The following is a 13,696-nucleotide window of genomic DNA, read 5'->3' as shown; positions in this document are numbered from 1 at the left end:
CAGTATGTTATATGTTATATGTTATATGTTATATGTTATATGTTATATGTTAAATGTTACAGTATGTTATATGTTATATGTTATATGTTACAGTATGTTATATGTTATATGTTATGTTACAGTATGTTATATGTTATGTTACAGTATGTTATATGTTATATGTTACAGTATGTTATATGTTATATGTTATATGTTACAGTATGTTATATGTTATATGTTACAGTATGTTATATGTTATATGTTATATGTTATATGTTATATGTTATATGTTATATGTTATGTTACAGTATGTTATATGTTATATGTTATGTTACAGTATGTTATATGTTATATGTTATATGTTACAGTATGTTATATGTTATATGTTATGTTACAGTATGTTTTATGTTATATGTTACAGTATGTTATATGTTATATGTTATATGTTACAGTATGTTATAAGTTATATGTTATATGTTATGTTACAGTATGTTATATGTTATATGTTATGTTACAGTATGTTATATGTTATATGTTATATGTTACAGTATGTTATATGTTATATGTTATACGTTGTATGTTATATGTTATGTTACAGTATGTTATATGTTATATGTTATATGTTACAGTATGTTATATGTTATATGTTATGTTACAGTATGTTATATGTTATATGTTATATGTTACAGTATGTTATATGTTATATGTTACAGTATGTTATATGTTATATGTTATATGTTATATGTTATATGTTACAGTATGTTATATGTTATATGTTATATGTTACAGTATGTTATATGTTATGTTACAGTATGTTATATGTTATGTTACAGTATGTTATATGTTATATGTTATATGTTATATGTTACAGTATGTTATATGTTATATGTTATATGTTATATGTTATATGTTATATGTTATATGTTACAGTATGTTATATGTTATATGTTATATGTTATATGTTATATGTTAAATGTTACAGTATGTTATATGTTATATGTTATATGTTACAGTATGTTATATGTTATATGTTATGTTACAGTATGTTATATGTTATATGTTATGTTACAGTATGTTATATGTTATATGTTACAGTATGTTATATGTTATATGTTATATGTTACAGTATGTTATATGTTATATGTTACAGTATGTTATATGTTATATGTTATATGTTATATGTTATATGTTATATGTTATATGTTACAGTATGTTATATGTTATATGTTATATGTTATATGTTACAGTATGTTATATGTTATATGTTATATGTTATATGTTATGTTACAGTATGTTATATGTTATATGTTATATGTTATGTTACAGTATGTTATATGTTATATGTTATATGTTACAGTATGTTATATGTTATATGTTATATGTTATGTTACAGTATGTTATATGTTATATGTTATATGTTACAGTATGTTATATGTTATATGTTATATGTTATGTTACAGTATGTTATATGTTGTACAGTACCTGCTCTGGTCCCAGTTTGCAGCGAACAGAACCAGAATCCTGCGTCCGTAGCGGTCCAGGTCGGACAGAACTCCGGGGAAGCCGTCCTTTAGAGCCTGCTTGATGCCAGGCTCTGTGGCCTTCAGGTTCTTGAACATGTCCAGGTTCTGCTGCCGGTACTCAAAGTACTGAGCCAACAGGCGGAACGCCTCAAAGTGGTTGAACTTCCTGGCTCTGAGGAACCTCAGGATGAACAAGTCGTCCGTCCTGAGGAACCCGATGTCTGGTCTGGTGATGATCATGTCCCTGACCTCCTGGATGTCTGGTCTGGTGATGATCATGTCCCTGACCTCCTGGATGTCTGGTCTGGTGATGATCATGTCCCTGACCTCCTGGATGTCTGGTCTGGTGATGATCATGTCCCTGACCTCCTGGATGTCTGGTCTGGTGATGATCATGTCCCTGACCTCCTGGATGTCCTGGTGCAAAGACTCCGGGTTCTCCTTTAACTCTGCCTTGGCTTTCTCCAGAGTCTCCTGAGACAGTCCGCTCTGCAAGTGAGTCATCTTTCCTTCTATAGGCCTACCTACAGTAATGTATACATATATACTATAATCTACCTATCTATATATCTATATAGGTATACATATATACACATATATATATATATGTATACCTATATGTACCTAGACAGTCCGCTCTGCAAGTGAGTCATCTTTCCTTCTATAGGCCTACCTATGATGTACAGTAATGTATACCTATATACTATAATCTACCTATCTATATATCTATATAGGTATACATATATACACATATATATATATATATATATATATGTATACCTATATGTACCTAGACAGTCCGCTCTGCAAGTGAGTCATCTTTCCTTCTATAGGCCTACCTACAGTAATGTATACATATATACTATAATCTACCTATCTATATATCTATATAGGTATACATATATACACATATATATATATATATATATATATGTATACCTATATGTACCTAGACAGTCCGCTCTGCAAGTGAGTCATCTTTCCTTCTATAGGCCTATAATATACTATAATGTATATATGAATCTAGACCGTCCACTCATCCTCCTTTCCTTCTGTAGGCCTACCTATGATGTATTGTAATATGTACCTATATACTATAATCTATCTATATAGGTATATATATATATATATATATATATATATATATATATATATATATATATATATATATATATATATACCTATATGTATCTAGACAGTCCGCTCTGTAAGTGAGTCATCCTCCTTTCCTTGTCTTCCCTTCCTCCCACCAAGAATTATTATAACTTTAATATATAGATATTATATTAAATATATCTATACCATACTATATATATATATATTATTATAAAATAATATATATCTATATATCTATAGTATAGATATGGTATAGATTCTATACCATACTATAGAGAGAATCAATATATACAGTTATACCTATCTCTATAACCCTGACCCTTCCCACCACAAGCATTATTATAGCAATTATATATAGAATGAAACATATATATATATCTATACTATAATGTATATCTATACTAATGTATATTTATACTATAATGTATATATCTATACTATAATGTATATTTATACTATAATGTATATTTATACTATAATGTATATTTATACTATAATGTATACCATAGACAGACCACAAGTATTATTACAGGATGAAAATAAATCACTTATCATCTACAATGATCTACAGAGAATCAACAGGAGAGAAAGAGCTGAGCTGATGCATCTATAGCTTTAGTTTATCAGTTGTTTTCTGTTTATCTTTGTACAGGTCTATAATAATAATAATAAAACATATGGCTGGTTGACTTCAAACACACCTGAACACTGAACCCTAACCCTGAACACTGAACCCTAACCCTGAACACTGAACCCTAACCCTGAACACTGAACCCTAACCCTGAACACAGTTCATTGATTCATCATGAATCACTTCAGGCCTGTTGATCTGTATGAGCATCCATCATAATCCATCTGTAGCATCCATCATAGCATCCATCATAAGGCTTAGGGTAACAGTCTCAGCATCATGAACCATCTATAGATCTACTGAAACATCAACATGACATCCAGGCTCTCTCACAACATCTCCATCATCATAATGTATCATAAATCATCTAGAGATCTAGTGAATAATCTCCATCATCACATCATAAGGCATTATAAATCCTCTATAAATGTATTGAATCATCTATAGATGTAGTGAATCCTCTCCATTATAAATCCTCTATAAATGTATTGAATCATCTATAGATGTAGTGAATCCTCTCCATTATAAATCCTCTCCATCAGGCTGTAGGTCACAGTATTCCATCATGTAATCCTCTGATTCTCTACAATATAAACATCCATCAGCCTTTAAAACGCTGGATCCTCCATCCGGTGGAGAGAGAGAGAAACGGTAACGGTTCCTAACGTTAAACTGACGTAACGGTAACGTAACGGATCCAAACAACGACTTCTAACGTAACGGTAACGTAACGGTAACGTAACGGTAACGTAACGTTAAACTAACGGTTCGGTTCCTAACGGCTGAAAGTGAAATGAGAAACATGCTCATCAGGAGGAGAGGAGAGGGGGAGGAGTCACAGGATGCTCTGTGTGTGTGTGTGTGTGTGTGTGTGTGTGTGTGTGTGTGTGTGTGTGTGTGTGTGTGTGTGTGTGTGTGTGTGTGTGTGTGTGTGTGTGTGTGTGTGTGTGGGGGGGGGGGGGGGGGGGGGGCAGGGTGGGGGTTTCTCAGCTGTTTTCCGGTCAAGCCGGTGGACACCTGCTTGCTGGCAGAGAGGAGAGGAGAGGAGAGGAGAGGAGAGGAGAGGAGAGGAGAGGAGAGTTCAGCAACTCCTGTTACTGAACAAACTCTATAGTAATGATTAGACGTTCTGCATATCTATCTGTTTTCTTAAATGTCATCATGATGTGAGTGTGTGGGGATCTCATTTTAAAGCCATTGTGCTTTTATGAGCTATCCAGTTTAGAGGACCTTGAATTGTTAACTGTACTTCCATGTACTTTTCCAATGTCTTTCTAAATAAAGTACATCAATCAATCAATCAATCAATCAATCAATTCATTCATGACCATCTACTACACTGTAAAGTGTTATTTTTTGAGAAATTATTTTTATTGCAGATAACGTTGCATTACAATCAGTTTGACCCACATCTGATTTAACCTTTTAACAATGGACACTTTTATAGCGGGCGGCATAAATACAAATCTGACAAACAAACACAGACAATCTCACACTTTGACTAAAACACAATATGGCGGATTTTAAATATATATATATATGTATATTGTATCATATGATTTTAAATATACACATGTTCAGGGTGCTGGAAGAGAGAGAAAATATCACATGACAAGACTAAGAGCAGAGAAAGAAATGACAGCCAATACGGTTTCAGGATCGACACTATGCACTGATCATAATCCTTCTCCTGAAGCAGGGACCCCCATATGTTATAGATGATAGAGATGAAGTAGGGACCCCCACTGCATACTGTATAGATGAGAGAGATGAAGCAGGGACCCCCATACTGATAGATGATAGAGATGAAGCAGGGACCCCGACTACATATTGTGAAGTATACCTCAGTGAAGGGTTGGGCCTCAGAGAAGGGTGTGGCCTCAGAGAAGGGTTCGGCCTCAGTGAGGGGTGTGGCCTCAGAGAAGGGTTGGGCCTCAGAGAAGTGTTGGGCCTCAGTGAAGGGTGTGGCCGCAGTGAAGGGTGTGGCCTCAATGAGGGGTGTGGCCTTCACTGAGGCCACACCCTTCACAGTTGTGCTGTGGTTAAACTGATGAACAGGAAGGCAGCAAAACATTATGGGAGGACAGTAAGACTTAAAACCCGCTGAGAGATAAAATAAAATAAAATAAATAAATACAAATAAATAAATACAATTCACTGTGGAGTTCTGTCAGTTTATGTTTCCTGTCACTTTTAGTCCCCTGGATGTAAAGAAAAAAAGGAAAAAAGAAGACATTTCCCCCTGGTGGCCTGGAGGACACATTATTAGCTGTCAGAGGTCAAAGATGAAAGGTCACTGGATGTGTCTGAAATTCCATACTAACATACTATTTAATATGCAAATGTATCATTTATTCATACTAACATACTATTTAAATTTGCAAATGTATGCATTCATTCATGCTAACATACTATTTAAAATGCAAATGTATAATTTATTCATACTAACATACTATGTAATATGCAAATGTTTTAACTTATTCATACTAAAATACTATTTAATATGCAAATGTATTAATGTCTTCATAGAAATATACTATGTAATAGGCAAATAGCAAAGTAATTAGCATGTATTATAAAACATTAGCATAGTCATTAGCATGTAGTATGTATACATTAGTATAGTCATTAGCATGTAGTATGTATAGAAATGCACCATTTACTATCAGTATAGTAATGATGTACTTTGCGATTTCAGACACAACTCTTACTTTCCTGCTCGGTGTTGTTCCAACATGAATCTTATTTTCCTGCTCGGTGTTGTTCCAACATGAATCTTATTTTCCTGCTCGGTGTTGTTCCAACATGAATCTTATTTTCCTGCTCGGTGTTGTTCCAACATGAATCTTATTTTCCTGCTCGGTGTTGTTCCAACATGAATCTTATTTCCCTGCTCAGTGTTGTTCCAACATGAATCTTATTTTCCTGCTCGGTGTTGTTCCAACATGAATCTTATTTTCCTGCTCTGTGTTGTTCCAACATGAATCTTATTTTCCTGCTCTGTGTTGTTCCAACATGAATCTTATTTCCCTGCTCAGTGTTGTTCCAACATGAATCTTATTTTCCTGCTCGGTGTTGTTCCAACATGAATCTTATTTCCCTGCTCGGTGTTGTTCCAACATGGATCTCAAGGCTGGTGACATCATGGCAGGGGTCATGAGTGGGGTCATGGCCGGGGTGAAAGGTCGGAGGGGGTATTGTGACCTTCGACCCTGAACATAAACACACTGGAAATATTTCTGACCTGATGAGACAAGAACACATCATGTTATTCATTACAAAACTAATCACTTAATCAACTCAATGAATGGAACAATATAAAACTAAGTATTCTTACTTGTTTTCTTTTTGTCTGTTGTGTTGTTTTCAACGCTGGACTCTGCTGGAAACAGTTGAAACAATAAGTGTGACTTCTGAATATATATATATATCAAGACCATCGATAGAGCTCGCTCTTTCAGTCTAGTCTGTCTGTAACCTGAATGGTCTCATCACTCTCTGTCTGTCTGTCTGTCTGTCTGTCTGTCTGTCTGTCTGTCTGTCTGTCTGTCTGTCTGTCTGTCTGTCTGTCTGTCTGTCTGTCTGTCTGTCTGTCTGTCTGTCTGTCTGTCTGTAACCTGAATGGTCTCATCACTCTCTGTCTGTCTGTCTGTCTGTCTGTCTGTCTGTCTGTCTGTCTGTCTGTCTGTCTGTCTGTCTGTCTGTCTGTCTGTCTGTCTGTCTGTAACCTGAATGGTCTCATCACTCTCTGTCTGTCTGTCTGTCTGTCTGTCTGTCTGTCTGTCTGTCTGTCTGTCTGTCTGTCTGTCTGTCTGTCTGTCTGTCTGTCTGTCTGTCTGTCTGTCTGTCTGTAACCTGAATGGTCTCACTCTCTCATACGGTACCTTTGGTTTTCTTGGCTGATTTCTTCTCAGTGGTTTTCTCACTTTTAACTTAGAGAAGAGAGAAAGACTTATTAATAATATGATACTGTAGCTATAATAATATATATCATTATATCAATATCATTAACAATAATATGATACTTTAAACTAACATGTATATGACATGAATATAATAATTAAACATTAAACTAACATGTATTTGACATGAATATAATAATTAAATATTAAACTAACACGTATTTGATATGAATATAAATATTAAACATTAAACTAACATATATTTGATATGAATATAAATATTAAACATTAAACTAACATGTATTTGATATGAATATAAATATTAAACATTAAACTAACATGTATTTGACATGAATATAATAATTAAACATTAAAATAACATGTATTTGATATGAATAAAATAATTAATAATTAAAATTAACATGTGTGTCTCATGAACAGGAATAGCAGACACTTACCAGCCTTTTCCACGGGACTTCTTGACTTCTTCTTGTCTGAAAGGAGAAAAACATATAATGTTTATTTAAAGGGATTGTAGGCGATTCAGAGATAAACAAAGGGAAAAAATCCAGCAGTTCGTTTCCCCGACCACCAGGGGGTGACGCACGGAGGACTTCCATAGAGTAAGCAGACTTCTAAACGGGCCATGCCGAATATAGGTTACTTTATTGGGATACAATTCGCGGAACTGCCCGCCCCTGCCGGTTCTCCGAATTTTTATTTTTAAATAGGCTCTTTCATGACAAATTGACCACATATATGAAGTTAAACAACTAAATTCTATCCAAACGCTTTTTGAAAAGTAAATTATGTGCCTAAAAAACGAAGTTTGAGAGCATTTTAAAACCGAAAGTAAAAAGTTCACACGGACACGGACGCGCACGGATGCGCACATGCGTGCGTGAATTTACGCACCGGATACCCGGATGTGTAACCTAAATAGTAGGGAAAATACGGATTTCAGAAAGAGGAGTGTTTTTCAATGCAGGAAAACACCCCAGCATCATTATATAGTGGCTGATAGAGGGGAAAAAATGCAAAATATATATATAGAGGTATTTTTCAAATATAGGCTTAATGTTGCCTACTATACCTTTAAATAAAGAACCTGTAACAGCAGATCTACATGTATTATATAATGTTTATTTAAATAAAGAACCTGTAGCAGCAGATCTACATGTATTATATAATGTTTATTTAAATAAAGAACCTGTAACAGCAGATCTACATGTATTATATAATGTTTATTTAAATAAAGAACCTGTAGCAGCAGATCTACATGTATTATATAATGTTTATATAAATAAAGAACCTGTAACAGCAGATCTACATGTATTATATAATGTTTATTTAAATAAAGAACCTGTAACAGCAGATCTACATGTATTATAATGTTTATTTAAATAAAGAACCTGTAACAGCAGCAGATCTACATGTATTATATAATGTTTATTTAAATAAAGAACCTGTAACAGCAGATCTACATGTATTATATAATGTTTATTTAAATAAAGAACCTGTAACAGCAGATCTACATGTATTATATAATGTTTATTTAAATAAAGAACCTGTAGCAGCAGATCTACATGTATTATATAATGTTTATTTAAATAAAGAACCTGTAACAGCAGATCTACATGTATTATATAATATTTATTTAAATAAAGAACCTGTAGCAGCAGATCTACATGTATTATATAATGTTTATTTAAATAAAGAACCTGTAACAGCAGATCTACATGTATTATATAATGTTTATATAAATAAAGAACCTGTAACAGCAGATCTACATGTATTATATAATGTTTATTTAAATAAAGAACCTGTAACAGCAGATCTACATGCATTATATAATGTTTATTTAAATAAAGAACCTGTAACAGCAGATCTACATGTATTATATAATGTTTATTTAAATAAAGAACCTGTAGCAGCAGATCTACATGTATTATATAATGTTTATTTAAATAAAGAACCTGTAACAGCAGATCTACATGTATTATATAATGTTTATTTAAATAAAGAACCTGTAACAGCAGATCTACATGTATTATATAATGTTTATTTAAATAAAGAACCTGTAACAGCAGATCTACATGTATTATATAATGTTTATTTAAATAAAGAACCTGTAACAGCAGATCTACATGTATTATATAATGTTTATTTAAATAAAGAACCTGTAACAGCAGATCTACATGTATTATATAATGTTTATTTAAATAAAGAACCTGTAGCAGCAGATCTACATGTATTATATAATGTTTATTTAAATAAAGAACCTGTAACAGCAGATCTACATGTATTATATAATGTTTATTTAAATAAAGAACCTGTAGCAGCAGCAGATCTACATGTATTATATAATGTTTATTTAAATAAAGAACCTGTAACAGCAGCAGATCTACATGTATTATATAATGTTTATTTAAATAAAGAACCTGTAGCAGCAGATCTACATGTATTATAATGTTTATTTAAATAAAGAACCTGTAGCAGCAGATCTACATGTATTATATAATGTTTATTTAAATAAAGAACCTGTAACAGCAGATCTACATGTATTATATAATGTTTATTTAAATAAAGAACCTGTAGCAGCAGATCTACATGTATTATATAATGTTTATTTAAATAAAGAACCTGTAGCAGCAGATCTACATGTATTATATAATGTTTATTTAAATAAAGAACCTTTAACAGCAGATCTACATGTATTATATAATGTTTATTTAAATAAAGAACCTGTAACAGCAGATCTACATGTATTATATAATGTTTATTTAAATAAAGAACCTGTAACAGCAGATCTACATGTATTATATAATGTTTATTTAAATAAAGAACCTGTAACAGCAGATCTACATGTATTATATAATGTTTATTTAAATAAAGAACCTGTAACAGCAGATCTACATGTATTATATAATGTTTATTTAAATAAAGAACCTGTAACAGCAGATCTACATGTATTATATAATGTTTATTTAAATAAAGAACCTGTAACAGCAGATCTACATGTATTATATAATGTTTATTTAAATAAAGAACCTGTAACAGCAGATCTACATGTATTATATAATGTTTATTTAAATAAAGAACCTGTAGCAGCAGATCTACATGTATTATATAATGTTTATTTAAATAAAGAACCTGTAACAGCAGATCTACATGTATTATATAATGTTTATTTAAATAAAGAACCTGTAACAGCAGATCTACATGTATTATATAATGTTTATTTAAATAAAGAACCTGTAACAGCAGCAGATCTACATGTATTATATAATGTTTATTTAAATAAAGAACCTGTAACAGCAGATCTACATGTATTATATAATGTTTATTTAAATAAAGAACCTGTAACAGCAGATCTACATGTATTATATAATGTTTATTTAAATAAAGAACCCGTAGCAGCAGATCTACATGTATTATATAATGTTTATTTAAATAAAGAACCCGTAACAGCAGATCTACATGTATTATATAATGTTTATTTAAATAAAGAACCCGTAGCAGCAGATCTACATGTATTATATAATGTTTATTTAAATAAAGAACCTGTAACAGCAGATCTACATGTATTATATAATGTTTATTTAAATAAAGAACCTGTAGCAGCAGATCTACATGTATTATATAATGTTTATTTAAATAAAGAACCTGTAACAGCAGATCTACATGTATTATATAATGTTTATTTAAATAAAGAACCTGTAGCAGCAGATCTACATGTATTATATAATGTTTATTTAAATAAAGAACCTGTAGCAGCAGATCTACATGTATTATATAATGTTTATTTAAATAAAGAACCTGTAACAGCAGATCTACATGTATTATATAATGTTTATTTAAATAAAGAACCTGTAACAGCAGATCTACATGTATTATATAATGTTTATTTAAATAAAGAACCTGTAACAGCAGATCTACATGTATTACATAATGTTTATTTAAATAAAGAACCTGTAGCAGCAGATCTACATGTATTATATAATGTTTATTTAAATAAAGAACCTGTAACAGCAGATCTACATGTATTATATAATGTTTATTTAAATAAAGAACCTGTAACAGCAGCAGATCTGGAAGACTTGGATGAGGAAACCTCTGTTACGTTTCCTTTCTTCACTGTTGATGCTTTCACTCTGACTGGACCAGACTCTACTTCTGCAGAAGAAGAAGAAGAAGAAGAAGAAGAAGAAGAAGAAGAAGAAGAAGAAGAAGAAGAAGAAGAAAAAGAAGAAGAAGTTTCATTAGAGTTCAGATGAGCTGACTGGAGTTGGCTTTGATTCAGAATCAGAATCATCTTTATTTTCACATCACAGGTTTACAGGTGATAAGGTGTAAAACAAGGTGTAAAACAAGGTGTAAAACAAGGTGTAAACAAGGTGTAAAACAAGGTGTAAAACAAGGTATAAAACAAGGTGTAAAACAAGGTGTAAAACAAGGTGTAAAACAAGGTGTAAAACAGTGGGTAAAATGTTGTCATCCAACAAGCTCCATTGGCCAAGAAAGAAGAGGGGGTAGAGATTAAGATACAGAGTATCAGTGTGTCGTAACAGATTAAGATACAGAGTATCAGTGTGTCGTAACAGATTAAGATACAGAGTATCAGTGTGTTGTAACAGATTAAGATACAGCGTATCAGTGTGTTGTAACAGATTAAGATACAGAGTATCAGTGTGTTTTAATAGTTTAAGATACAGAGTATCAGTGTGTTGTAACAGATTAAGATACAGAGTATCAGTGTGTTGTAACAGATTAAGATACAGAGTATCAGTGTGTTGTAACAGATTAAGATACAGAGTATCAGTGTGTTGTAACAGATTAAGATACAGAGTATCAGTGTGTTGTAACAGATTAAGATACAGAGTATCAGTGTGTTGTAACAGATTAAGATACAGAGTATCAGTGTGTTGTAACAGATTAAGATACAGAGTATCAGTGTGTTGTAATAGATTAAGATACAGAGTATCAGTGTGTTGTAACAGATTAAGATACAGAGTATCAGTGTGTTGTAACAGATTAAGATACAGAGTATCAGTGTGTTGTAATAGATTAAGATACAGAGTATCAGTGTGTTGTAATAGATTAAGATACAGAGTATCAGTGTGTTGTAACAGATTAAGATACAGAGTATCAGTGTGTTGTAATAGATTAAGATACAGAGTATCAGTGTGTTGTAACAGATTAAGATACAGAGTATCAGTGTGTTGTAACAGATTAAGATACAGAGTATCAGTGTGTTGTAACAGATTAAGATACAGAGTATCAGTGTGTTGTAACAGATTAAGATACAGAGTATCAGTGTGTTGTAACAGATTAAGATACAGAGTATCAGTGTGTTGTAACAGATTAAGATACAGAGTATCAGTGTGTTGTAACAGATTCATGATCATGTCCTGTACTGTATTGTATTATGTTACCTTTCTTTGCTACGGCAGAAGTTTTACTTTTGGTTTTGACTCCAGCCAGCTTGGTTGCACCTAAAAAACATAAAATAAAAACTCTTGAGGCAAAACCTCTTACAGTGTTAAAAAAAACACAAACTGAAACCAAACACATAAAAATACATAAAAGTTAACTTAACTTTAAGTCAATATACACCAAAATCATCACTTTTATTTTCAGTCCATTGTTTGGTCTTTGGATTTTAGATGATGTTAGATCCTCTGTTCAGCCCAGTCAACACAACTAGATCCTCTGTTAACTCAACTAGATCCTCTGTTAACTCAACTAGATCCTCTGTTAACTCAACTAGATCCTCTGTTAAAAATTCAAAAGGGGGAAAAAAACTATATGTACAAGAACAGGGGGGGGGACTGTTCAGCCCAGTCCCTCCAACTCAACTCGTTTTAAATGATGTTAGATCCTCTGTTCTATCTGGAAATTAAACACGGCCGGCTCAGATGCCTCGGACTTGTCCTCTAAATGGACCAGGACTGCATTCCTAAAGCAGCCTTGAGATGGACCCCACCTGGAAAGAGGAATCAAGGGAGGCCAAAAACAACCTGGTGGAGAATTATGATCTCAGAACTGAAGATGGCAAACCTAGCATGGGGCGAGGCACAACATGCTGCACAGGATAGGACCAGATAACCTAACATGGGGCGAGGCACAGGATAGGACCAGATAACCTAACATGGGGCAAGGCACAGGATAGGACCAGATAACCTAACACGGGGCGAGGCACAGGATAGGACCAGATAACCTAACATGGGGCGAGGCACAGGATAGGACCAGATAACCTAACATGGGGCAAGGCACAGGATAGGACCAGATAACCTAACATGGGGCGAGGCACAGGATAGGACCAGATAACCTAACATGGGGCGAGGCACAGGATAGGACCAGATAGCCACAGCCTTATGTTCCACAGAGAACCAAGAGTATTCAGTAACATGAGTCTCCATGTCTCTCCAGTTCTTTAGGGAACAGAAAATGCATTTTCAGGTCAGGATACCAATTTTATCCAATCAGGAGAGAGAACTCATACAGGACACAGATTAAACAAGTGAAATTGGAAGTGATGACAC

General features: G+C 33.0%; 2 protein-coding genes across 2 annotated transcripts in view; both read right to left on the bottom strand.

The window, feature by feature from the left end:
• Window positions 1-2,006, bottom strand: part of clvs2 (clavesin 2) — a gene marked incomplete at both ends in the record, with an annotated part of 12,794 nt that extends 10,788 nt beyond the window's left edge. The window contains 2 exons of the mRNA XM_080457710.1: window positions 1,462-1,751; window positions 1,908-2,006. Coding sequence (XP_080313836.1) covers window positions 1,462-1,751; window positions 1,908-2,006 — 389 coding nt within the window. The remainder of the gene's footprint in view (window positions 1-1,461; window positions 1,752-1,907) is intronic.
• Window positions 2,007-4,598: 2,592 nt separating this feature from the next.
• LOC308081328 (uncharacterized protein) overlaps window positions 4,599-13,696 on the bottom strand; it is a 50,650-nt gene continuing 41,552 nt past the window's right edge. The window contains exons 20-25 of the mRNA XM_080457709.1: window positions 12,587-12,646; window positions 11,226-11,327; window positions 7,610-7,645; window positions 7,134-7,181; window positions 6,587-6,631; window positions 4,599-6,493 (exon numbers count right to left, since the gene is read on the bottom strand). Coding sequence (XP_080313835.1) covers window positions 6,342-6,493; window positions 6,587-6,631; window positions 7,134-7,181; window positions 7,610-7,645; window positions 11,226-11,327; window positions 12,587-12,646 — 443 coding nt within the window. The 3' untranslated portion in view covers window positions 4,599-6,341. The remainder of the gene's footprint in view (window positions 6,494-6,586; window positions 6,632-7,133; window positions 7,182-7,609; window positions 7,646-11,225; window positions 11,328-12,586; window positions 12,647-13,696) is intronic.

Source organism: Gymnoscopelus braueri, assembly GCF_963280865.1.
Source record: "Gymnoscopelus braueri genome assembly, contig: SCAFFOLD_79, whole genome shotgun sequence".
Classification (NCBI taxonomy): Eukaryota; Metazoa; Chordata; class Actinopteri; order Myctophiformes; family Myctophidae; genus Gymnoscopelus; species Gymnoscopelus braueri.
Note: the sequence above shows the minus strand (reverse complement) of the source record. Positions and strands in the feature narration are given on the sequence as shown.